General features: G+C 47.1%; 1 protein-coding gene across 2 annotated transcripts in view; it reads right to left on the bottom strand.

Annotated features, from left to right (window-relative positions):
* Positions 1 to 3,396: 3,396 nt before the first annotated feature.
* The window catches only part of LOC148505699 (inaD-like protein), a 319,407-nt gene continuing 298,261 nt past the window's right edge, over positions 3,397 to 24,542 (bottom strand). For both annotated transcript variants that reach the window (XM_088447870.1, XM_088447869.1), the window contains 3 exons: positions 10,345 to 10,442; positions 9,124 to 9,247; positions 3,397 to 6,153 (listed from right to left, as the gene is read on the bottom strand). In XM_088447870.1, the coding sequence (XP_088303996.1) occupies positions 6,007 to 6,153; positions 9,124 to 9,247; positions 10,345 to 10,442 (369 nt within the window). In that variant the 3' untranslated portion in view covers positions 3,397 to 6,006. The remainder of the gene's footprint in view (positions 6,154 to 9,123; positions 9,248 to 10,344; positions 10,443 to 24,542) is intronic.

The raw sequence follows: 24,542 nt of genomic DNA on the forward strand, positions 1-24,542 counted from the left end.
TATCTATTCTCAAGCCTATACGGCTTTCGTCTGCTATTAATGTGAGCAATAGAGCTGTATATAATCCCTACCACACGTTAATATGCTTTTGCAGTTTCCCATAAAATAACTTTATAATTCAGTTGTGATCTCACAATCCGCCATTTTATAAAGTCCATGTTAACCCCTTCACTACACAGCTGCTTAGATGGTGCTCACGCCAAGGCGCGTTTCACCATCACTGGCATCTGCTTCAAACACATTTTGAGAACAGATTCCATCCCCTTCCTTCCTGGCACCTCTTCCCACAGTGCATGAACATTGCTGTAATTGATGAGGGCATCTCAGGTTATGTTATACAGCTCTAATAGGTGCCTGTCTGCAGAATAACCTACATTTATCTAACTTACCTTATCTTATCTACATATCATTACTCCTGTGGGGAACAATGATATACTGAGCCATATTTCAGTGTTAGTGGCAGAGACACAAGAGATATGTATAAAATAGGGATGTGCAGGCTCGGATAGGTTCGAGTTTGCACGTGGAGTTCGGATTTTTCCCTCCAAAAAAACGGAACTCAGAACGAGGCAAAACGTCATCTTGCATGGACGAACATCATCATTCCTGGACAAAAGACCAGGAATGATGATGTTCGTCCATGTAAGATGACGTTTTGCCTCGTTCTGAGTTCCGTTTTTTTGGAGGGAAAAATCCGAACTCCACGTGCAAACTCGAACCTATCCGAGCCTGCACATCCCTAGTATAAAATATGGCATGGTGCGGCATGTTACCCCAAGCCTACAGCAGATTGCATAAAAACTATGCTCACAAGTCTGCAGCATCTACTTATAGTGCCTCATAGTTTAGGGTTAGCACATACTGGTTTCTGCCAGAACAGCTCATTCGCCACAACACAAGCAGCCAAGGTAATGACCACGCTGCAACCAGATCCCCACAACATTGTGCTGTCACTTGGGGAAATAATAATATAACAATTATTTAAAAGAGAAATACATCATATTGAGAAAAGTACACAAGTGATTTAGAAATAAGGCTGCAGAATATTGCTCTAAACCAAAACTCAGAAATCTGCAGCATATTACCCCAACCCAGGCCACCAAAATCTGCAGCATATTCCTGCAAACTCGGATTCAAGCTGAGACTCACAAATCTGCGTTACTGTATATTACCTCAGCCCCAGGGACGTGCAGTCAGTGTAGACAGAGCCTCCCCCGTCATAATCCTGAGATTTTATATAAAATTATTAGAATAATACAAAGAAGATATTTATAACTTAGAAAAATCATCTTTGTTTATTATTGTAATAGTTTTATAGTTAACACTCACCAGCTTTGTGGAGCTCACTGGGACGAAAGGGAGACTAAAGATGAGGCAGCAACAGCTCAGCCTCGCTTCTGTATAATCAGACACTGCTTACAAAGCTGGAAACAGGGCCACCTAATGTAAGCTGCACAGAAATAGCTAACAGAGGCATGCCTCTGAGTATGGGGGCGTGCCTTGAGTATTGATGGACACCTTGGATGTATCATGTGACCAGGAAGTGCACTGCAGTGTTTACATATTGGAGCTAAGTCAGCAGCATCAAGAGAAGACACAGTGATGCAGGTAGGAGAATCAATGGACACTGAAGCTTAGAGTAGTAAGGGGAGTTACAGTGAGCCATTGACCTCACCGCACGTGACTGCTCAACCCCAGTTTCCCAAATCTGCAGCATATTACCCCAACCCCGGCCTCACAAATCTGCAGCACATTCCCTCAAACTCGAATTCACAAGAAAGCTGCATATTACTGCAAGCCTGGCTTCCCAAATCTGCAGCATATTATCCCAATTCCAGATGCACAAAACTGCAACATATTACCCCAAATCCACACTAGCAAACCTGCAGCATATCACTCAAAGCCCAGAATCAGATACTTCTCTAGGTGAAAACTTTTGTACGGTCATTAGGTTTGGAGCATTATATATGCAATATGTTTAATACATTCTGAGCACAAATTAGAAGCCACAGTATAAATTAGTGCAGGTCAGTGGAGCAGATCTCTTCGCAGAGGTTATTTGAATGACCTTGAAGAAATTAAACCTACGCATGCAGAAGCTAAGGCATAAATTAGTGACAGAGCTCGGCGAGTGAGCCATCTGCTGGACAATACAGTTATTTACAGTCCCCTCAGTTTTATTCTGTTAGCAGAAAACCAATTTCCTGCCTCAAAGGAATCACATAAAACTGTAATTTTTTTGTGTAGTGTTTAAACTGATCAATGCACCCAGGTCATTATGGATGTAAAGGATTTGAACAAAACCTATAATGTAACAATTTGCATATACAATACATTCAGGGAGACAGCAAGCACTATCGATACGAGAGAACATGTCCTGCTCTACCCATGGACATCTAGTACCAGCGTGACACAAGAGGGCACTTGTGTAAGTGTGGCATTCTGCCAGAGGCTGTATGTGGTAGCTGGGCTAAAGGGGAGATAGCAAGGTTGCATTAAATTGGTGATGTTACACAAACCCGCAGGCAGAGCTGGGATCATTAGAGTCTGACGCAGGACTTCCAGGCTCACAGTGGACATGACCATTATGTAAGGGATATGGAAAAAATACATGGGTAATGCAGCAGCTCACCCTCATGATGTGAGGAGGGGAATGGAGGCAGCAGGAAGCCACAGCCTGCGTGTTATATAGTGGAAGGAGCAGGTCCCCCAGCAGCACAGAGTATATCAGGAGATGAGTGATGTGTTAGTGAGGACAGGGCTGCATGTGACAGGGGCAGTGACATGATGTGAGGAGGGGAATGGGGGCAGCAGGAAGCCACAGACAGAGTTATATAGTGGGAGAAGCAGAGTCCCCCAGCAGCACAGAGTATATCAGGAGATGAGTGATGTGTTAGTGAGGACAGGGCTGCATGTGACAGGGGCAGTGACATGATGTGAGGAGGGGAATAGAGGCAGCATGAAGTCACAGACAGAGTTATTTAGTGGAAGGAGCAGGGTCCCCCAGCATCACAGAGTATTAATATGAGGCTCCTATCATAGTGATGTAGGAAGACTGTGTTGATAAATGCACATCTATATGATGGCTGAAAAGGAACAATGATACATGCAGCCAAATACACTTTATAAGCTGCACTTAATATGCGAGTTGACTTTCCACGTATGTAGATATATAATCCTAACACCAATTTGCTTTATATGGCATGGCACAGATGATCCTATTCCACCCCTATTAGCTACATTAGGACTTAGACGGTTGCCCTTCCATTGGCCCAGTTAGCGGGTCCTGGTAATTATTCTCCGTGCTGACAACAGCTGCAAGGCAAGAAATCCCCTTAACATGAGAACGGAGATCGGAAACCCTTCACCCCCACAGAAAACACCACTCCTGATGGGTCAGGCTGTAAGCAACTGTTTTATTTCATTCTCATATCAGCTTAATAAAAAAATTCCATTCACTTCATTGTTTGACAGGAATGTAAGATACGATCAGCGCGGCCTCCTGCTGAACATTTCAGTTATTAAAACAAACCTATAAAACACACAAAAAGATTCACCTGAGCAGAAATAGACAAACGATTCTTTACAGCTTCAATATCTGATTATCAGGAGCAATTAGCCGATAACATAACCGCGGTTCCCAGTCTGTGTGGAGCCTACATCGGCTCTGCGGGCATCTTTTTGGCACACTGTATTATAATAATAACAGTAATAATATTAGATGGGCAGGCTCATTACACCAGCTCAGGGATGTGTTGGTGGAACAGTCATTTTTGAACTTCCATTTTTTTTTGTTTCTGTGACATAACAAAAGGCAGCAGAACCAGGTCTATTGTACAGAACAAGTTATTTACAGCTATAGGAGCCAACGTCAACGCGAGATAAGTGATGTCATAAGTGGGAGGAGCCAATTTGTTGAATACATACAGTATATTGGGAAGTATAGGTTTGCAGAATACATGGGAGATTACAATATTACAAAAAAAAAATTGTACTGAATCACATTGTTAATCTTTTTTTTTTAGTTTGGATTAAATAGAACAGGATGAATCTCTCTTCCTCGTATATCAATATTTCTCCCCTAGGGATGTTATGAGGTTCTACGATGTTCTGTAATAATACCCGGCCCTGACATATTTCCACCAGACTCATCGGGAATTATTCCCATTATAGAAGCCCTGTGCCAGACGCCAATCTCGTGGTGAATATGACGCCGATTACATTCAGCTGTCGCCCTCTATAGAAAACAAAACTGATAAACAGAATAAAAATGTCTCTATACATCCAGTGTTCATGATTCCATGCTCCTACATCCATGAAGTGTAAAGAAAACCAGCGTATTATTACATGGCAAATCATAATAAAAGTCACCCATTATAATCTATCCCCCCCCCCCCCCCACCAGAAAGCCTGGGAAAGACAATAAACTGTATCTGTCACCTCAACACAATGGGGTCAACAATTCTGAGAGCTGTACTAATATTCAGCCTCCTAGTTCTCTAATTGCACTACGTGCCTCATAGGTGCCGCTAGTACCTAGTGATTTGATAGGTGACAATCAAATTAATTTATTTTCAGCCCATGAAATGCCCCCTGCTGGTGACAGGAACAGTTTAAGACAAAATGCCTAAATAACACACTCTGCATTACAAAGAGTGTACTAAAAATATAAATATATATGTTAAAGTCCCCAAATCTTAGCAGAAATCTCTCTCTATATATATAATTCATTATTATCAGCCATTTGGGAAGAGATTGGCTATAACATCCCTTAACTGGACGACAGACAACAAGTCTACAGTGAATAGGACAATCGCTCTCATTTTTTATATTATTTACCTAAATATGTACCGTATTGGGTGCAGTAATCCTTTCCACCACCAGGGGTCTACAAATAACTGAGCTAGCAGCAATTTATACTGTATTACAAACAAACAGCCCGGAGCGATTTACTCTCCCAGTTCTGAAAAATTAACCTCTTAAATAAAATATAGCTTTATCTATCCACACGCTTTATATACATATATACTGAGGACGCCATCATCAATAGACAATAGCAATGGCTAGGCGACAGCAGACTGCAGTGTTCATTTGTATACATTGTGAGAAGATAACGGGGTCATTTACTAACATGCTGCAGAAAAACGTAAAGATGTGCATCAGCCGCGCAGCAATCAATCAGCAATTAGATCTAATTGGTCTGGCGCAAGTTAGACAGCAACGCCGGTGTGTGACAGATATGGGTTACTGTACCAGCAGATTCACTTGACGCGTTTAGTCCCCTGATGACCGTACAGTCACAGGGGAGCTAATTATTATCTGACGTACTGTACAAGCTTCAGGTCAAGTGATAAACAGCGTGAGCAGGAATCCAGCCTGTCTCCCAATCCCATCATTCTGCTGGCACCAGAGCTAACGGTATTTATCATTACAGTGCACACATTGGATGGGTTACGCGGTTCTCCTAATATCTAACAAAGCCATTTAAGTGTAGATGGACTGCAGCTCATGTACCCGGAATATAATGTCCTCTTCAAAGATTTATCATTTTCCAACATTTCACTAAATATAACACCCTTTGTATCCCAAAAGTGCAAGAACGGCCTCAGGAAACTCAACCAGTGACCAGCGGATACAATTACTTTATATTATTAATTTACTAGCCGGCTGGAAGACTTGAAAGCTATTAAGGTAATAAGGTGATAACGTGTTTTGTGTGTTGTTAATGTGCTTTACACTGTACACTAAATAAAGCAAAGAGAACAATATGGCGAGTGGTTCTCAAGACACTGAGCAGACCTCCCTACATGGGCTGTACACGCGCATCACCAGAGATAGGCAACCTACTGCTCCCCAGCAGCTGTGGAACTACAAATCCCAGCCAGACATTTGCCCTGTCCCTTGCAAAAGGACTTTTAGTTTCACAAGCGCAGGAGAATCAGCGGCTGCCTACGCCTCCGATACACGGTGCGCTCTCCGACAACTAATCGGCCTCGTAGTAATTTATTACGATAAAACGGTCAGTGTGACATTCCCCCTCTGGCGCTTTAAAATGGCAACGGCCTCCTCGTGCGTGACGCCCTCCAGGCTCTCGTCGTTAACTGCTAGTATCTGGTCTCCACGTTTCAGTCTCCCGTCAACGGCAGCGGCTCCCTAGGAGAAAAATCAGGATATAAACTCTGTTCTGCTTCTCTAAATGAGATGTTAATTCTTCAGATAACCAGAGCGAAAGTCTCAAAACAGCCTCCTCTGCCGCGTTCACCAAGATGGCTGCACAAACACGCGGCCTTTACTATGACCCAGATTATTAAACCCCAACGCCCTGGGGCCAATGACGGCGTGTTTATGGCGCGAGTGGAGGGAAGACTGTTCCGAGGTGTAATTACCATGTAGCCCCCCGAGATGTAATAACCATGTAGCCCCCCGAGATGTAATAACCATGTAGCACACCCAGTGATCTCCTCTAACGCATCGTGTTGTGGGGATTTAGGCAGCTGTACACGAGATGGGCTTTTACAGACAGAATGTAATAAGTGGAAGGATTTGCAGAATGTGTTGCGATGCAGCCATTGTTTCACTGTAACAGAAACAAAGGATTTGTGAATGAGCAGATGGAAGTAATCAGGCTGGGCTACATGCATGGGATATCCGCACCAACAAATTTATACCATATGGCAGAATGTAAAGCAAGTGTTTTATTACAGCTAGCCTTTGTCACTGGGAAAGAATGCACTTGCATTACTGTGTAATAGCCAGCAGAGGGCGCTAGTAAGAAGTGAGACAACGCCTGTGTGCAGGGAACGTGGGGAGTACCGTACGTCACATTGATGTGCAGGGAGCGTGGGGAGTACCGTACGTCACATTGAACAGAGGCAGGGCAGTAACATTTATATCCACATTCTGCTCTGCTTTAGCACCACACTAGTCTTGTAACCCAATGTCTGACACTCAATAACAATACAGTGTATAGATCACCGTAGTACGCAGCTTTGCCAGCCAGAGTCTGTGGATCTGGGTCCTGAAAACCAGCCCCAAGTCCCACAAACTTAATTTCATATATATAACATAACACTCTTTGCTTTAAGGGAGATGGGTCGTCGGGCTGCTAGACAGGTAGCGCCATTGTGTAACATGAACCCTGTATAAATAGCGTTACTGCTCGCTGATCCGGGACTCCTGTACTCCATAACGTAAGAGCGTCACTTCTGGCAGAGCCCCGCTGACTGGGGGTGGAGCTACAGATGTGTCCATATACATCCATCCTCGTTGCGCTACAAGTCGCGTTACACATAACGCATGAGCGCCGTGCCACTTGGTACCGCCGAGCATCTTTTTGTGCCACTGTTTTCCTTTCAAATGCGTCTTATTGGCAAAGCGATGCAGATAGGATGCACGAGCGGCTTCGGTTGTATAAAATATGCGGCGCGCCTATACTCTGTGAGCGACTGCGGCTGTATCTGCGTGTGAAACGTTAGCGGCTGTGACACTGTAACGTAGAGTTTCGCATGCAAATACAGCCGCAGTCGCTTACAGAATATAGGCGAGCCGCATATCGTTTTAATCAGCAGATCGTGCGTCCTATTCGCATCGTTTTGCGACTAAAGCCCGTATTCAATTTAAGTCGAGCCGCGATACTACTTCGCCTCCCGGACTTACTGCCTACATCGCGTGTTTTGCAGGTGGAAAAGTTTTGAGCGTGTGCCCGCGTATTGCCGTATTCAATTTGAAAGTAGGCGAAAACGGGACCCGGCGAAACTTAAACAAGCGGAAAGTACTGTCAGATTTGGGGAAATCAGCCTGACACCCCCCAAAAGATGCTCTGACATGTGGGTTAGGTATGGTACCCTCCGATTTGGCTTGCTGAAGGTATTTGGTGCTCAATACCTGCTAAATAGCGTTTTTCTATACGTGGTGCAGAATAGTATTCAGGAGTTTTCTGCAGAAAATAACTTATCCCAGCAAATTTGGTGTACTTGAAAATGGGGGCCAGTATATTTTAAAGTTAATTTAAAAAAATCATGAAAAATCCACCTGCCGCAAGCCCCTGCAATGAATAAAACACTTTGGGCATACTTGGGGACCCCCCAGAGTCAAGTTCGCTAGTTTTTAACTTTGTCCCTCAACATTTTTTTTTTCGGCCCCAAATTCAAATCAAATCCGGTAATTCAAAGTGATTTTTCTGGGGTGTCATTAAGTGGGTTTTTTTTACATTTTTTGACACAGTTTATTCTATTGTACCATTGGGGGACTGTCTGAAGGCTGCAGAGGGGTTCCCGCAACGTTGCACCCCAAAACCCCAATTCTGCACTTTTTTCCTCCTGCTATTCATAGGCGAAACTTTTCCGCCTATCACACTGCACTGACTTTCAGCCTAGGCGAAAAGTCTTCCAAATTGAATACGGAGTAAAATCAAAACAGGCGAAAATGACGTAATCAGTGAAAAAATTTTTTCCCAAAAACAGGCGAAAATGGCTTTTCGCTCCAAATTGAATACGGGCCTAAGACGCATTTGTAGGGAAAAAATTGCACGAAGAGACTCTTGGCGCTACCGAGTCACGGCATGGCGCGACTAGAAGGACTATTTTACGCGCAAGGAGGCTTAGATGTATGTGGACACATCTGTACCACCATTACAGGCTGCTGACCAACATAACGGAATATACAGCTGTGCGTAAGTCTATGCCTACTTGGGCACACCATGCAAGTACCCCTCCGAGTCCCCTTTTCCCCCCATATCCCCAGGAGCACACAGGTGGTATGTGAGGGCAGGGTGACTGACGTGAGGAAGATGATTAGGGGGCGACATAGTCAGAAAGGGGGTGAAGTCATCTTGTGCACTAGATATAGTAAAATCTGTCCGGATGACCCTTTTATATAAAGTCTTCTGCAAAGTGACCGTCAGCTTACCATGTATTATCAGCCACATCACAGCTGTTTATATTGCCTCTAATAACCCACCATAACCCCAGGTGTTTCTGTACCACTAACAGGATAATACGCACCCTGGGGGGGACACGGCTGTACCTGCGGTGATCAGTGACTAGGGCTCTAAACAAGAACTATACGGCATTGATATTAGATACAGATACAAAATGGAGACGGAGATGTGCAGCAAGATTTTACCTTAGAAAATATTGTCTTGACATAAATTGGGAGGTCTCCATGAGGGCTCGCGTACCCTCCGACTATGCTAAACCCAAGTCCATCCGCGCCCTTCTCCAGGTGGATGAGCTTTGGGACAGGGGACCTGTAAAATAAAAGCACAGGATATAAACTTATGGCATACATTCAGACTTATAGTGTTGAGGAGCGAAAACTATGAACGGTAAAAATTAGGCACAATATAAAATAATAAGTGCTCGTTTGGTCACTGGCTGAACATCCTTTTTCTTTTTAAAGAAAAATATATATATTTGTAGATCGGTTAGTGAGACCGGACATTTTTTTTTGTAATAACTATTCCAAAATGTATATTCAATTTAATGATTATATCTATATTTATGTAAGATAACATGAATACGTAGTTGCCAGTCAGCGCCACCTTATGGTCATCATGAAACAAGGCCGAAATATATTTGCAAGATGCAACAAGTTTCACTGTACAATCAGCAGCTTATTCTACTCATTTTGCAGAAAATGCCTCCCCCCTCCCCCATGTGCCATAGTAATAGAGTGTCAGGGTGTACTCACTCCCCCTCCTCTCCCATAGTAATAGAGTGTCAGGGTGTACTCACTCCCCCTCCTCCCCCATAGTAATAGAGTCAGGGTGTACTCACTCCCCCTCCTCCCCCATGTGCCATAGTAATAGAGTGTCAGGGTGTACTCACTCCCCCTCCTCCCCCATAGTAATAGAGTGTCAGGGTGTACTCACTCCCCCTCCTCCCCCATAGTAATAGTGTGTCAGGGTGTACTCACTCCCCCTCCTCCCCCATAGTAATACAGTGTCAGGGTATACTCACTCCCCCTCCTCCCCCATAGTAATAGAGTGTCAAGGTGTAGTCACTCCCCCTCCTCCCCCATAGTAATAGAGTGTCAGGGTGTACTCACTCCCCCATAGTAATAGAGTGTCAGGGTGTACTCACTCCCCCTCCTCCCCCATAGTAATAGAGTGTCAGGGTGTACTCACTCCCCCTCCTCCCCCATAGTAATAGAGTGTCAGGGTGTACTCACTCCCCCTCCTCCCCCATAGTAATACAGTGTCAGGGTATACTCACTCCCCCTCCTCCCCCATAGTAATAGAGTGTCAGAGTGTACTCACTCCCCCATAGTAATAGAGTGTCAGGGTGTACTCACTCCCCCTCCTCCCCCATGTGCCATATTAATAGAGTGTCAGGGTGTACTCACTCCCCCTCCTCGGGCTGGTGATCGGAACTGATGTTCTGACTCAGGGACAGGCTCTCCAGCTGGCTGGCGATCGCACTAATATTTGTATCTGCTACAACCTAGAACATAAAGCACATACATAGAGCTAGATGACAATACCGAAATCCCATTTATTCCTGCACAGCAGCCCCAAGAGTTACATAAATACAACAAACAACCCCCTACCAGGCTCTTATCAATGTACAGAGACACTGCCTGAGAAGATGATCTGTGTAACCGGACTGTTCAATAACCCACAAAGGACACGTTGCTCAGATGGCGGGGCAGGGCCTGGGCAAGCCGCACAACATATGTTATTATTACAGACCTTAGCGGGAGAATGAGGACTCGCGCCCTGATATTCCGGTATGGCTAACTGGCTGAGATTCCACACCCAGACATACTGTACATCAGTCCTAATTTCCACTATAACAATATTATATATATATATATACATACACACACACATACAGTGTATATATATATATATATATAATCTTAAACATTAACAGTGACCTATATAGCACAAGCATATGTTGTTGCGTTTTACAAATGGGAATAAAACAGTAATAAAACAAGACTGGGTAATAACAGACAGACAGCGCATACAAGTGAGGTTATTATAGTTACAGTATAAAACTTGTAAATAATATACAGTATGTATAACTGGGGAGTTCCAGCTCTCATTGCTATGTGTATATATCTCTATTTGGTCACTCAGTCCTTGCCACAGTGGAGCTCATAGTACACACACATATACTGTATACACCATGATTCATTTTTTGCTGGGAGCCTATTATCCTACCAGTAAATGTTTTTTGGAGTGTGGGAGGAAACCTGAAGCACCCAGAGGAAACCCAGGCAAAAGCATGGGGAACATACAAACTCCACACAGATAGGGCCATGGTGAGAATTGAACCCAAGACTAGTGCTGTGAGGCAGTAATGCTAACCATTACACCAGCCACACACGTGTGTGAATTATCTATATATATATATATATATATATATATATAGGTCCTGGTCGGACCTCCCGTTGCTGTACGCCGGGCAGAACTTTGACCGCGGGGCGCCTGTTCTGGGCCATCCACTGGATGGATTTGGACATCACATGATAAAACTTGATAACTTGAAGATTTAAACCCGTGCACGTCAGCTAGTATAATGTATAGTGTATATATATAATATATATTATATTATATTACACCACACACACACACAATATACATGTACACACAATATGCCTACATTATACAGGGTACAGTATATATACACAGTATACAAAATTTGCATACGCATACACAAGGTACCAGACAGACAATCAGGAGTCACAACCGCTGCCCTAAACGGCCATTCTTAGATATGTAATGTACAGGACTGTAACAATCAGTGTGAGACAAGCTGAGATGGAGAGATTTGCAGACTGTGTGTAAATGGTGAGTAAATGTCCCGAGTGCTGGTTACAGTGAGCTGGTTACTACGATCACTTCTCCTCTTCATAGTTACAGGAGCAACGTGATTATCTTATGTGCATTATAAGCCAATGCATAAATCATGTAATAGAGGTCAGTATAACTTTGTGAGAAATAAGGGATCACAGGACAATATAGACCCGTTCATTTCTGTATTCCTCGTCTGGGCTGACCGCTCTGCGTCTGGCTTTATTGAATTATATATCATTAAAGATAAACCAGAACTTTCATAGAGGAGGGATATAAATAATAAATCATAACATGAACAGGAGAGAAAGGAGGGAATCATGTACAACACAGGTCACCATGTCCACGATAAGACGCGTTCTGTCTCTGTTATCACCCACACTCGGAGATGGACAACAGAATGACAGTGTACCCGTCACATACAGCGTATGAAGCATCTATTCATGGGTACACTGGCAGGAGAGTTACTAGACTATGTGGCTCCCAGTGTAACAGTGATTATGGTCCCCCCCTCCGCCCCGTCTCCCCCGGTAATTTCAAAATTGATCATATCTTTCAATTCAAAGCATAAGACGGCACCTTTGTGCACGGACGGCAAAAAAGGGGGCATGGCGGGTTATTCCACTAAAATCAACACTGGGTACCGGAATCTGTACGTTTTACCCGCCGGACCCATGCCCGGCGGTTCAAATCCTGACAGTGGCAGCCCGACAAGGATGAAAATCCCGATCGTCCCCAGGTAAGTATTCACTAACCTATTCTACCCCCCTAACCCTCCCTTGGGGGTGCCTAACCCTAACCTTCCCCCCCCCAGTGCCTAACCCTAATCCCCCCTCTAAGTGCCTAAACCCACCCCCCCTTCCGCCCCGCCTAACCTAAGTCTCTCGGGGGTGCCTAACCTCCCCCCGGGGGTGCCCCCGGGGGTGCCTAACCCAAAGTCCCCCCCCCCCCGGGAACACTAAACCTAACCATCCTCCCCCCCTCCCATCCGCGGCTATCCGTGCTCAGCGTCCCTTCGATCGGAATGCCGGGCGCCGGTCTCAGTAAAATGACAGGCACCTACATTTAGACTAGGGGTGTGCACCGGCCACTTTTCGTGTTTTGGTTTTGGATCTGGATCTTTCTTCGTGTTTTGGATCTGGATTGGTTTTGCCAAAACCACCCTTCCGTGTTTTGGGTTCTGGGTTTTGTGTTTTGGATCTGTATTTTTTTGAAAAAAAGCATAAAAACAGCTAAAATCACAGAATTTGTAGGTTTTTCTGCTCCTATGCTATTATTAACCTCAATAACCTTAATTTCCACTCATTTCCAGTCTATTCTGAATACCTCACACCTCACAATAGTGTTTTTATGTCCAAAAGGTTGCACCGAGGTAGCTGGATGACTATGCTAAGCGACACGAGTGGGCGGCACAAACACGTGACCCATCTAGGCGTGAAACTGCAGTGGCAGACAGGATGGCATTGAAAAACTAGGCCCCAAACTACATAATGCAAAGAAAAAAAAGAGGTGCAAGATGGAATTGTCCTTGGGCCCTCCCACCCACCCTTATGTTGTATAAACAGGACATGCACACTTTAACAAACCAATCATTTCAGCGCCAGGGTCTGCCACACAACTGTGGCTGAAATGATTGGTTCGTTTGGGCCCCCACAAAACAAGCTGGCAATTAATCTGTCCCTGCACAAACTGGCTCTACGGAGGCAAGAAGTCGTCCTCATCCTCCTCATCCACAGATTCCTCACCCTCTTCAGTGTTATGTACATCCTCATCCTCACAGAGTATTAATTCGTCCCTGCTGGAACCACAGGTCCCTCTGTACGTTCTGGAGGCTGGTCTCCCTGGAAGAGTTGATCATTCATTTTATGAACATCATCTTCTCCACATTTTGTGGAAGCAACCTCCTACGCCTTTCGCTAACAAGGTTCCCGGCTGCACTAAACACTCTTTCGGAGTACACACTGGAGGGGGGGCAACTCAGGTAAAATAGAGCCAGTTTGTACAGGGACCTCCAAATTGCTTCTTTTTCCTGCCAGTACAGGTACGGACTGTCTGACATGCCTACTTGGATGCTGTCACCGATGTAATCCTTTAACAGACAGACGCACGCTTGTCGCTGCTGCTTTGAGGATTCAAGTGCGGCTACAGCCCACACAATTCACAAAGATAGAAAAAAAAAAAGAATATTTTTATTGTTTGTGGAGCACACTTTGAGGGTTACACCACCCTCTAACAGACAGACGCACGCTTGTCACTGCTGCTTTGAGGATGCAAGTGCGGCTACAGCCCACACAATTCACAAAGACAGAAAAAAGAAGAATATTTTTATTCTTTGTGTAGCACACTTTGAGGGTGTCACCACCCTTTAACAGACAGACGCACGCTTGTCGCTGCTGCTTTAAGGATGCAGGTGCGGCTACAACCCACACAATTCACAAAGACCGAAAAAAAAAGAACAATATTTTAATTGTTTGTGTAGCACACTTTGAGGGTGTCACCACCCTTTAACAGACAGACGCACGCTTGTCGCTGCTGCTTTAAGGATACAGGTGCGGCTACAGCCCACACAATTCACAAAGACAGAAAAAAGAAGAATATTTTTATTGTTTGTGTAGCACACTTTGAGGGTGTCACCACCCTTTAACAGACAGACGCACGCTTGTCGCTGCTGCTTTGAGGATGCAAGTGCGGCTACATCGCACACAAGTCACAAACACATAAAAAAAATAGTTTTTTATTTTTTGGACCACTTTGAGAGTTACACCACCCTTTAACAGACAGACGCACGCTTGTCGCTGCTGCTTTAAGGATGCAGGTGCGGCTACAGCCCACACATTTCACAAAGACCGAAAAAAAAGAACAATATTTTAATTGTTTGTGTAGAACACTTTGAGGGTGTCACCACCCTTTAACAGACAGACGCACGCTTGTCGCTGCTGCTTTAAGGATGCAGGTGCGGCTACAGCCCACACAATTCACATAGACAGATAAAAGAAGAAGAATATTTTTATTGTTTGTGTAGCACACTTTGAGGGTGTCACCACCCTTTAACAGACAGACGCACGCTTGTCGCAGCTGCTTTAAGGATGCAGGTGCGGCTACAGCCCACACAATTCACAAAGACAGAAAAAAGAACAATATTTTAATTGTTTGTGTAGCACACTTTGAGGGTGTCACCACCCTTTAACAGACAGACGCACGCTTGTCGCTGCTGCTTTAAGGATGCAGGTGCGGCTACATCGCACACAAGTCACAAACACATTAAAAAAATAGTTTTTTATTTTTTGGAGCACTTCGTGAGTTACACCACCCTTTAACAGACAGACGCACGCTTGTCGCTGCTGCTTTAAGGATGCAGGTGCGGCTACAGCCCACACAATTCACAAAGACAGAAAAAAAAAGAACAATATTTTAATTGTTTGTGTAGCACACTTTGAGGGTGTCACCACCCTTTAACAGACAGACGCACGCTTGTCGCTGCTGCTTTAAGGATGCAGGTGCGGCTACAGCCCACACATTTCACAAAGACAGAAAAAAAAAGAATAATATTTTAATTGTTTGTGTAGCACACTTTGAGGGTGTCACCACCCTTTAACAGACAGACGCACGCTTGTCGCTGCTGCTTTGAGGATGCAGGTGGAATCTAGACGGGATTTGGAACCGAGGACACACTACCTCCATCAATTGTCTAAATCCCACTGCACTAATGTCGGATACCGGACGCACGTCTAACACCAACATAGCAGTCAAGGCCTCAGTTATACGTTTTGCTTCAGGATGACTGCTGTCGTACTTCATCCTCATCGCTAGGGACTGTTGGAGGGTCAATTGTTTAGTAAAAGTAGTGATGTTCCTACTTCCTCTCTGGGATGATGAACAACTCCCAGCAGCAGCAACAGCACTAGTAGGAAGTGGTTCTTGATCTTTCCCTATTTTATTTTTATCAGAGAAAGTTTGGTCCTCCATTTATGTTATATTGATATATATACGTGCGGCTAAAGCGCACACAAACACAGAAAATATTTTTTTATTTTTGCTGGAGAGTAGTGCACTTTGTGGGTTACACCACCCTTTAAGAAATGAGCCAGCCGGCTCTTTACTTATGGGACACAGGCGCACGCTTGGCACTACTTTGTTGATGCACGTGCGGCTACTGCGCACACAATTCACAAACACAGAAAATAAATTTTTTTTTGGTTTGGACTGGAGTGTACTTTGGGGGTTACAGCACCCTTTAACGGTCAAGCCAGCTGGCCCTTTACTTATGACACAGGCGCACGCTTGGCACTACTTTGTTGATGCACATGCGGCTACTGCGCACACAATTCACAAACACAGAAAATAATTTTTTTTTTGGTTTGGACTGGAGTGTACTTTGGGGGTTACAGCACCCTTTAACGGTCAAGCCAGCTGGCCCTTTACTTATGACACAGGCGCACGCTTGGCACTACTTTGTTGATGCACATGCAGCTACTGCGCACACAATTCACAAACACAGAAAATAATTTTTTTTTTGGTTTGGACTGGAGTGTACTTTGGGGGTTACAGCACCCTTTAACGGTCAAGCCAGCCGGCCCTTTACTTATGACACAGGCGCACGCTTGGCACTACTTTGTTGATGCACGTGCGGCTACTGCGCACACAATTCACAAACAGAAAATATTTTTTTTTTTGGTTTGGACTGGAGTGTACTTTCGGGGGTTACAGCACCCTTAACGGTCAAGCCAGCCGGCCCTTTACTTATGACACAGGCGCACGCTTGGCACTACTTTGTTGATGCACGTGCGGCTACTGCGCACACAATTCACAAACACAGAAAATAAATTTTTTTTTGGTTTGGACTGGAGTGTACTTTGGGGGTTACAGCACCCTTTAACGGTCAAGCCAGCTGGCCCTTTACTTATGACACAGGCGCACGCTTGGCACTACTTTGTTGATGCACATGCGGCTACTGCGCACACAATTCACAAACACAGAAAATAATTTTTTTTTTGGTTTGGACTGGAGTGTACTTTGGGGGTTACAGCACCCTTTAACGGTCAAGCCAGCCGGCCCTTTACTTATGACACAGGCGCACGCTTGGCACTACTTTGTTGATGCACGTGCGGCTACTGCGCACACAATTCACAAACACAGAAAATAATTTTTTTTTTGGTTTGGACTGGAGTGTACTTTCGGGGGTTACAGCACCCTTTAACGGTCAAGCCAGCCGGCCCTTTACTTATGACACAGGCGTACGCTTGGCACTACTTTGTTGATGCACGTGCGGCTACTGCGCACACAATTCACAAACACAGAAAATATATTATTTTTTTAGCACTTGGGGGGAGCACCCCTGATGGACAGAGCACCCCCTGGACAACACTACAGCACCTCTTTAGGACTGGGACACTGCACAGGACTTTGGAGTGGACACAGCCCCTATGGAGAACTGACTGCACAACACAGTCCAGCCAGCCCCTATGGACTTTGAAGTAGTGGACACAGCCCCTATTAACAACATCAGCACAGCACAACACAGCCAGCCCCTATGGACTTTGAAGTAGTGGACAACAGCAGCACTACACTACACTACACTACACAGCCCTAACTCCCACCCTCCCTCTTCACTGTCCACAGCCGAGTGAGAAAATGGCGCCGACGTGGGTACCTTATATAGGATCCAAAACCCGCGAGACTCGGAAGGCGGGAAGATGACGTTTTGCCTCGATTTCAGAATCCGAGTCAGGCGGGAAAAGTCGAGCCTGACTCGGATCGGACTCGGATCGGGGGGGCTCGGGGGGGTTCGGATTTCAGAAATCCGAACCTGCTCACCCCTAATTTAGACGCCTGTCATTTAACCCTCGCCGGGATTAAGCAGTCGGGAAGCCGGCTGTCGGGATTATTTCCGCCGGCTTCCCGATTGCCTACCCAGGGTACCTGACCGTTTCAGATTGTAATGTAATTTGGTATATTAATGTTTTTGGTGTAAAGAAAACCCCCAAATCTTATAAGCTGATAAGTACACAGGTGTTGGAGTTATATGCCTTAAAAGCTGCAATATTTATTGTTTATTTTTTAATTTGCTATTAACTTTTTTTTTTTATTGCACTTGCAGCTCACCTAATTGAGTTAGAGAGTTGGGCAACGTCTCATTTTAAACCTCTTTTTATGGGCTTTCATATGATATATAACACAGCAGTAGGTTTCAATAAAAATGAAAATTGCTAAATTTTGAAAAATCTAAATAAAAAATAAAATAAAAAAACTCTCCAAAATTGTTCATACTGTTAATAAATCCCCAAAGTTTTATTTTGGTATCTCGATGGGATCGTCTGCTACAAGAAGTTTCACTTTGCATTGTTAAAATAATGAAAATGAGAACTACCTAGGCCTGTTCATTGCTTTTCATTTATTTCTATAAACAATCCCGTTGATGTATATTATGTACAAAGACACAGTATGTTAATACTAAAATATTTAAAACTTTTAACAATTCAAAGCGATGTTGAATAGCCGCGGGAGGGAGCAGCTATTCAATACACCGCGCTGTCTGCCTGGTTGGGAATTGGTTGAGTCAGAGAATGCCGGTTCTCGCGACTTTTGTTGGATTTCTCCGTGCATCCCCAGGGGGCTGCGAAAATAAATAATTTAGCCCGCCCAAACACCGCGGTAAATTTAATAGCTTCGGGAGCTCCCTCCCGCTGATATTTAACATCGCTTTGAATTGGATTCGGCCCATTGTAAGAAAGCTACAGATCATTACCGTTTGGTGCTGCTGCTCTGGATAGATGGTGCTACTGGATGGGTTGGAACTGGCTGATGGTTTCATTTGTTTTTAGTATTTCCATCTCAGAAAGGGTGTAATTCTACCTGTTGGAGGTAATGGATTCCACTTACGCAGAACATCTACCATAGGAATCCATAAACATCCGGCTTCCCTTGGTATGGAAAAGATGGTGATGGACCAGATGGTTGGAGGAATGTCACTTACACTGCATCGATGTTGTCATTGTTCTCCAGAATAAAAGCTAGCCGCCATTTGTTGTCATAGACAGCAGTTACATACCCACTATGGGACTATGGAGACAGCACTGCTCAGAGAGCAGGGTGCAGTGCAGCTGCTTGCCGGTCAGTCATCAAGGATATTTTGACTGTCCCATTGGCGGGTGCAGGTGGGGTTACTGGGGCAATGAACTACTGGGAAATAATTCCAGTGAGACTCTGCTGAAGGGTGAGAGGAGCATGTGCTGAGCTCTGATTGCAGGAGCCCATCACATGCTCCTCTGACCCGTAGAGATCAGCAGCAGCCTCATGGGCCGTGTCATCTCTTCTCTGCCCGGCCGGGTGACTGAGGCTTATTCTTGTGCGTAGAGTGTTTCTACTTCAGGGTCCATAGGGGTCCACAGGGTGACCTTGGGGGTATAGCTGGATCCTCGGGCACCACGGAGTTAAAGCTTTCAGCTGCTCCCAGGATGCACTTGGGTCCAACCTCCCCTATACCCCGCCCCCGAGCCACAGGCACCTCAGTTTTAGATGGTGCCCGGCCGGAGTCGGGTCACCCTGCGGGGTGGGCTGCTGGAGCAGCCCCCTAAAGCTTTTAATTTTTTATTTAACTTAGTTAAATGTATTTATTTATTTTTTACTACAGTTTTTCTACAGAGCGGCAGCGCTGGGCTGTCTGTACAGACGCCCACGCTGCCGCTCCTTCTCCCTGCTGGCGCCGCGACGCCAGCACTGAACTGGGGATCGCGGCGGGGGAAGCGGGATCCCGGCAAGCCCTGGGGTTAATATGCTAGCCAGGGGAGGAAGCCTTCCTTGTCAGCGGCTCCTCCCCTCAGCTCAGCGCGCCTTTCAGCACGGAGTCTGGCGTCGCTGAGCTGCAGATACACGGCCACTCCTCCTCTGAGGTCTCCAGCGGCCATTTTCTCTGTGGCAGCGTGGATACTCTCAGGGAGCACGCGGACCGGTCCCCCTGTGTACCTCTCCCCTGCAGAAGGACAGTGTACACAGCACTATAGCCCTCCCAGACACTGAATCTGGGAGGTTGATTGTAGTGGAAAGGTGCAGTGAGTATATCTTCCTGCATGGTATGTGACTTTTGATAGTGCTGCCTGTCTGTGTCTTTTTTCTACTTACTGTCAGCCTGTACCTATCCCTTTCCTTCTCCTACAGGTGTGCGGGGGAAGGGTGTTTCTACTGACCTCACCTATATAGATCACGTATTTGTGAGGTCCGTCACATACAGTTGTGTGCTACACGGTGCCATATTGTGGGCTGTTGTTCAGCACACTGGTGAGTGCGCACGTTTTCTTCCTAAGTCATGTCTGAGGAGGAGATTGAGCACTCCGGGGCTCCAGCATTGTTCTCCTGCAGGCGCTGTTCTGCAGGAGTGGATAGGGAGGATTTGTCACAGGACGGCCTGTGCGGACGGTGCCAGGCGGTCCCTGGTACGTCTAAACCTCCCATTTCGCAGGAGCCACCATGGGCGATGTTTTCCCAGGTGCTGGTGTCCATCGCGGACCGTCTGTCGGTCCCGACTGCCGCCCCTACTAGGGCGTTGCCCCAGCCTGCCATCCCCCATTCCCCGGGTGTCCCACAATTATTGCAGACTCCCCCGGGGTCTCAGCCTGTTGGTCCCTATGCGGGGTTGCCAATGTATATTCAGTCCACCCCTGTGGCACAGCCGGCTGTGGTGCCGTTTCAGGCTCCTGTGACAGCTCCTCCACCCTGGGTGGATGCGCTTTCCCACACTGTCCAAGATTTGGCGGCAGCATCTTCGGCTTTTCAGTCGATGTTGCGCAGTGACGTGCCCTCCAGGGCGTCTAAACGCTCAGTCATGGCACAGGCTGCGCATCTTTCGGATTCTGAGGGGTTCTCGGATGATGGTGAGGTACAGGATGACTCAGCCTCAGATGCCTCACTCCAGGAGGTAGACACTAAGTCTTCCATCAATGTGCGGGCTCTGGTTAAGGCGGTGCGGGCTATTCTTCTGATTGAGGATGAGGCACCCGCTCCCAAGTCAAGGTATCCTAGTTTTAAAAAAGCTAAGGTTACTTCTACAGCGTTCCCCTTGTCTGATCAGTTGACTGATCACATGGCGGTGGCCTGGCAGACGCCCAGTAAGCGTTTCCTGCCACAGAAACGCTTGGCGTCCAATTATCCATTCCCGGAAGCGCATTGTAAGAAATGGGAAACTCCGCCTGCAGTCGATTCCCATGTAACACGCCTCATCAGGAGTGCTACTTTGCCATTGCCGTCTATATCCTCGCTGAAGGATCCTACGGACAGGAAGGTGGAGACTTGTCTAAAGTCTATTTATTCTCTCTCAGGGGCTGTAGCCCGGCCGTCCATGGCCATCTCCTGGTTGGCCAAGGCCATTGAGGGGTGGGCCAACGCCTTGGAGGACACGTTTACGGATGAATCTCCGGACGTCCAGAGGGCGTTGTTAGGACAGATGAGAGATGCCGCCTCCTACATTGGAGAAGCATCTTTGGATGCTAGCCTGTTGACCTCTAGGGTTTCGGCGGCAGCAGTGTCTGCTCGTAGATCCTTGTGGTTGCGGTCTTGGAGAGCAGACGCGGATTCAAAGAAAGGCTTGGAGGCCTTACCTTTTAATGGGGAATTACTATTTGGTCCAGACCTGGACAAAATAGTAGATACCCTGGCAAAATCCAAGTCAGCCTTCCTCCCTTCAGCTACTACACCTGCTAAGGTCCGGAGCTCGGCGTTTCGTTCCTTTCGGGTTCAGGGCAAGGCAAAGGGTCAGTCCTTCCCGAGGCAGTCCGCACCCAAGACCGCCTCAAAGCCAAAGAAGCAAGCCTGGAGTGCTAGGCGCCCTTCTTCCAAGCCAGAAGATAAGCCTTCTGCGTGATGGGACGGGCCTCCCTCTGGGGGACCCCAGAGTGGGAGGCCGACTTCTTCAATTCGCCCAGTGCTGGCACAATACCACCACGGATGCCTGGGTGCGAGAAGTGGTCTCCCAGGGGTACGCCCTGTCTTTTCGGCACAGGCCGCCTTGCCAGTTTTTTTGCACAAGTCCTTCTCAGGACAAAACCAAGGCCTTGCAGGTTCAGGAAGCCATAGAGGCCTTGCTGACGGCGGGGGACATTATACCCGTACCACAGTCTCAACGTGGGATGGGGTATTACTCTACGCTGTTTCTGGTGCAGAAACCCAATGGCTCTCATCGCCCCATCCTCAATTTGAAGTCCCTGAACAGGTTTCTCAGGGTTCCCAAATTCAGGATGGAAACTTTGCGTTCCATCATACTGGCGATGGAACCGGGGGATTATATGGTCTCCCTGGATATCCAGGACGCCTACCTCCATGTGCCTATAGCAACATCGCACCAACGGTTTCTGCGGTTTGCTATTCTCCACAACCACTACCAATTCAGGGCTCTACCTTTTGGTCTCTCCACGGCACCAAGGGTATTTACCAAGGTGATGGCGGTCATGGCGGCTCACCTTCGGAGCCAGGGGATACGGTTGCTACCGTATCTAGACGACCTCCTCTTGCTGGCAAGCTCCCCGGAGGTACTGATCCAGCATCTCCACCTGACGGTCGCTTGTCTACAGGCGCACAGCTGGTTGATCAACTGGAAGAAATCCTCCCTCATCCCATCACAACGGATGGTTCATTTGGGGGCCCTGCTGGACTCTCGTCAGCAACGGACTTTTCTGACTCCAGAGAAGGTCTCCTCCTTACAGCTGCGGATTCACAGTTGTCTGAGCAGTGGCAGAGTGTCGGTGCACTCAGCGATGAGAGTTTTGGGGTCCATGGTGTCGGCATTCGACATGGTGGAGTTTGCCCAGTTCCATTCCAGGCCCCTGCAGGGGCTGATTCTTTCAGAATGGAACGGATTGCCACACAGGATCCGCTCTCAGATGCTGGTGTTGTCCTCGGAGGTGCGTCTGTCCCTAGCCTGGTGGCTGCAGACAGCGCATCTCCTGGAGGGGCGCCCCTTTTGGATCCCGGAATGGGTTCTGCTCACGACAGATGCCAGTCTCCAGGGTTGGGGGGCGGTGACAGGCTCCTTGTCACTTCAGGGTCGTTGGTCGGCGGAGGAAGCGATTCTTCCCATCAACATCCTGGAACTGCGGGCAGTATACAGAGCCCTGCAGTCGTCCGGCACCGCTCTTCACGGAAGGGCCGTTCAGGTGCAGTCGGACAACGCCACCACGGTGGCGTACATCAATCACCAGGGAGGGATTCGCAGTCGAGCTGCGATGTCGGAGGTGTCCCGCGTCCTGGCTTGGGCGGAGCGCTATCTTCCAGCTCTCTCGGCAGTTTTCATCCCAGGAGTCCTCAATTGGGAGGCAGACTTCCTCAGCCGTTACGATGTGCATCCCGGGGAATGGTCGCTTCATCCAGAGGTATTCCAACTACTCGTGGACAAGTGGGGGCTGCCAGAGCTGGACCTGATGGCGTCCCGTTACAATCACAAGCTGCCTGTGTACGGGTCAAGGACAAGGGACGCAGGCGCAAGTCTGATAGACGCGCTGTCGGTGAAATGGCTGTTTCAACTGGCTTACTTGTTCCCTCCGATATCTCTGCTGCCTCGGGTCCTGCGCAAGTTCAAACAGGACGGAGGCACACTGATCCTGGTGGCCCCAGCGTGGCCCAGAAGGCCGTGGTACTCCGATCTGCGGAGCCTGTCCATCGACGCTCCGTACCTCCTACCTCAACGGCGGGACCTGTTGTCTCAGGGGCCCTGTCTTCACCCGGATCTGGGTCGACTATCTTTGACGGCGTGGCTCTTGAGACAGCCGTCCTGAGGTCTCGGGGCTTTTCTAGCTCCGTTATTACCACCATGCTGAGGGCGCGCAAGCCTGCTTCCGCGAGGATCTATCACAGAGTGTGCCACACTTACTTTCAGTGGTGCGAGGCCAGAAACTATGATCCCCAGGTGTTCCGAGTATCGCGTATTCTGGCTTTCCTTCAGTCCGGTTTGGACTTAGGATTACGTCTTTCTTCACTGAAGGTACACGTGTCTGGTCTGTCGGTGTGGTTCCAGCGCAGGATCGCTGCTATGCCGGACGTACACACCTTTTTCCAGGGTGTTTTGAGAATCCAGTCTCCCTTTGTGCCACCTGTGGCCCCGTGGGATTTGGCGGTGGTTCTTAGGGCCTTACAGGGTCCTCCTTTTGAGCCCTTGGAGTCAGTGGAGCTCAAGTGGCTAACTTTTAAAACTGTTTTCCTCTTGGCAATTGCTTCTGCCAGGAGGGTTTCAGATTTGGGGGCGCTTTCTTGTCGTCCCCCTTTTCTGATTTTTCATCAGGACAGAGCGGTGCTTCGCACTCGTCCTGATTTCCTGCCTAAGGTGGTTTCCAGGTTCCACATTAATCAGGAAATTGTTGTACCAGCCTTTCAGTCACCTGATCTTTCGGCTGGGGAGACTTCCTTAGACGTTGTAAGGGCACTCCAGGTTTATGTGGACCGGACTAGTTCTGTGAGGAAGTCGGATTCTTTGTTTATCCTCTTTGGTTTTCACAAGAGGGGTTGGCCTGCCAACAAACAGACTCTAGCCCGTTGGCTTCGTTCTGTTATTATTGAGGCTTATATGCAGGAGGGTTTACCTGTTCCAGCCTCTGTTAAGGCTCATTCCACTCGGTCCGTGGGCCCTTCTTGGGCTGCTAGCCGTGGCGCCTCTGCTGTTCAGCTCTGTAAGGCGGCCACCTGGTCTTCCATTCAGACCTTTTTGAGGTTCTATGCGTTTGACACCTTTGCCTCTCAGGATGCATCCTTTGGGCGCCGGGTT

This window comes from Taudactylus pleione, unplaced genomic scaffold, assembly GCF_031769625.1.
Source record: "Taudactylus pleione unplaced genomic scaffold, aTauple2 ptg000442l, whole genome shotgun sequence".
In the NCBI taxonomy this organism is placed as follows: Eukaryota; Metazoa; Chordata; class Amphibia; order Anura; family Myobatrachidae; genus Taudactylus; species Taudactylus pleione.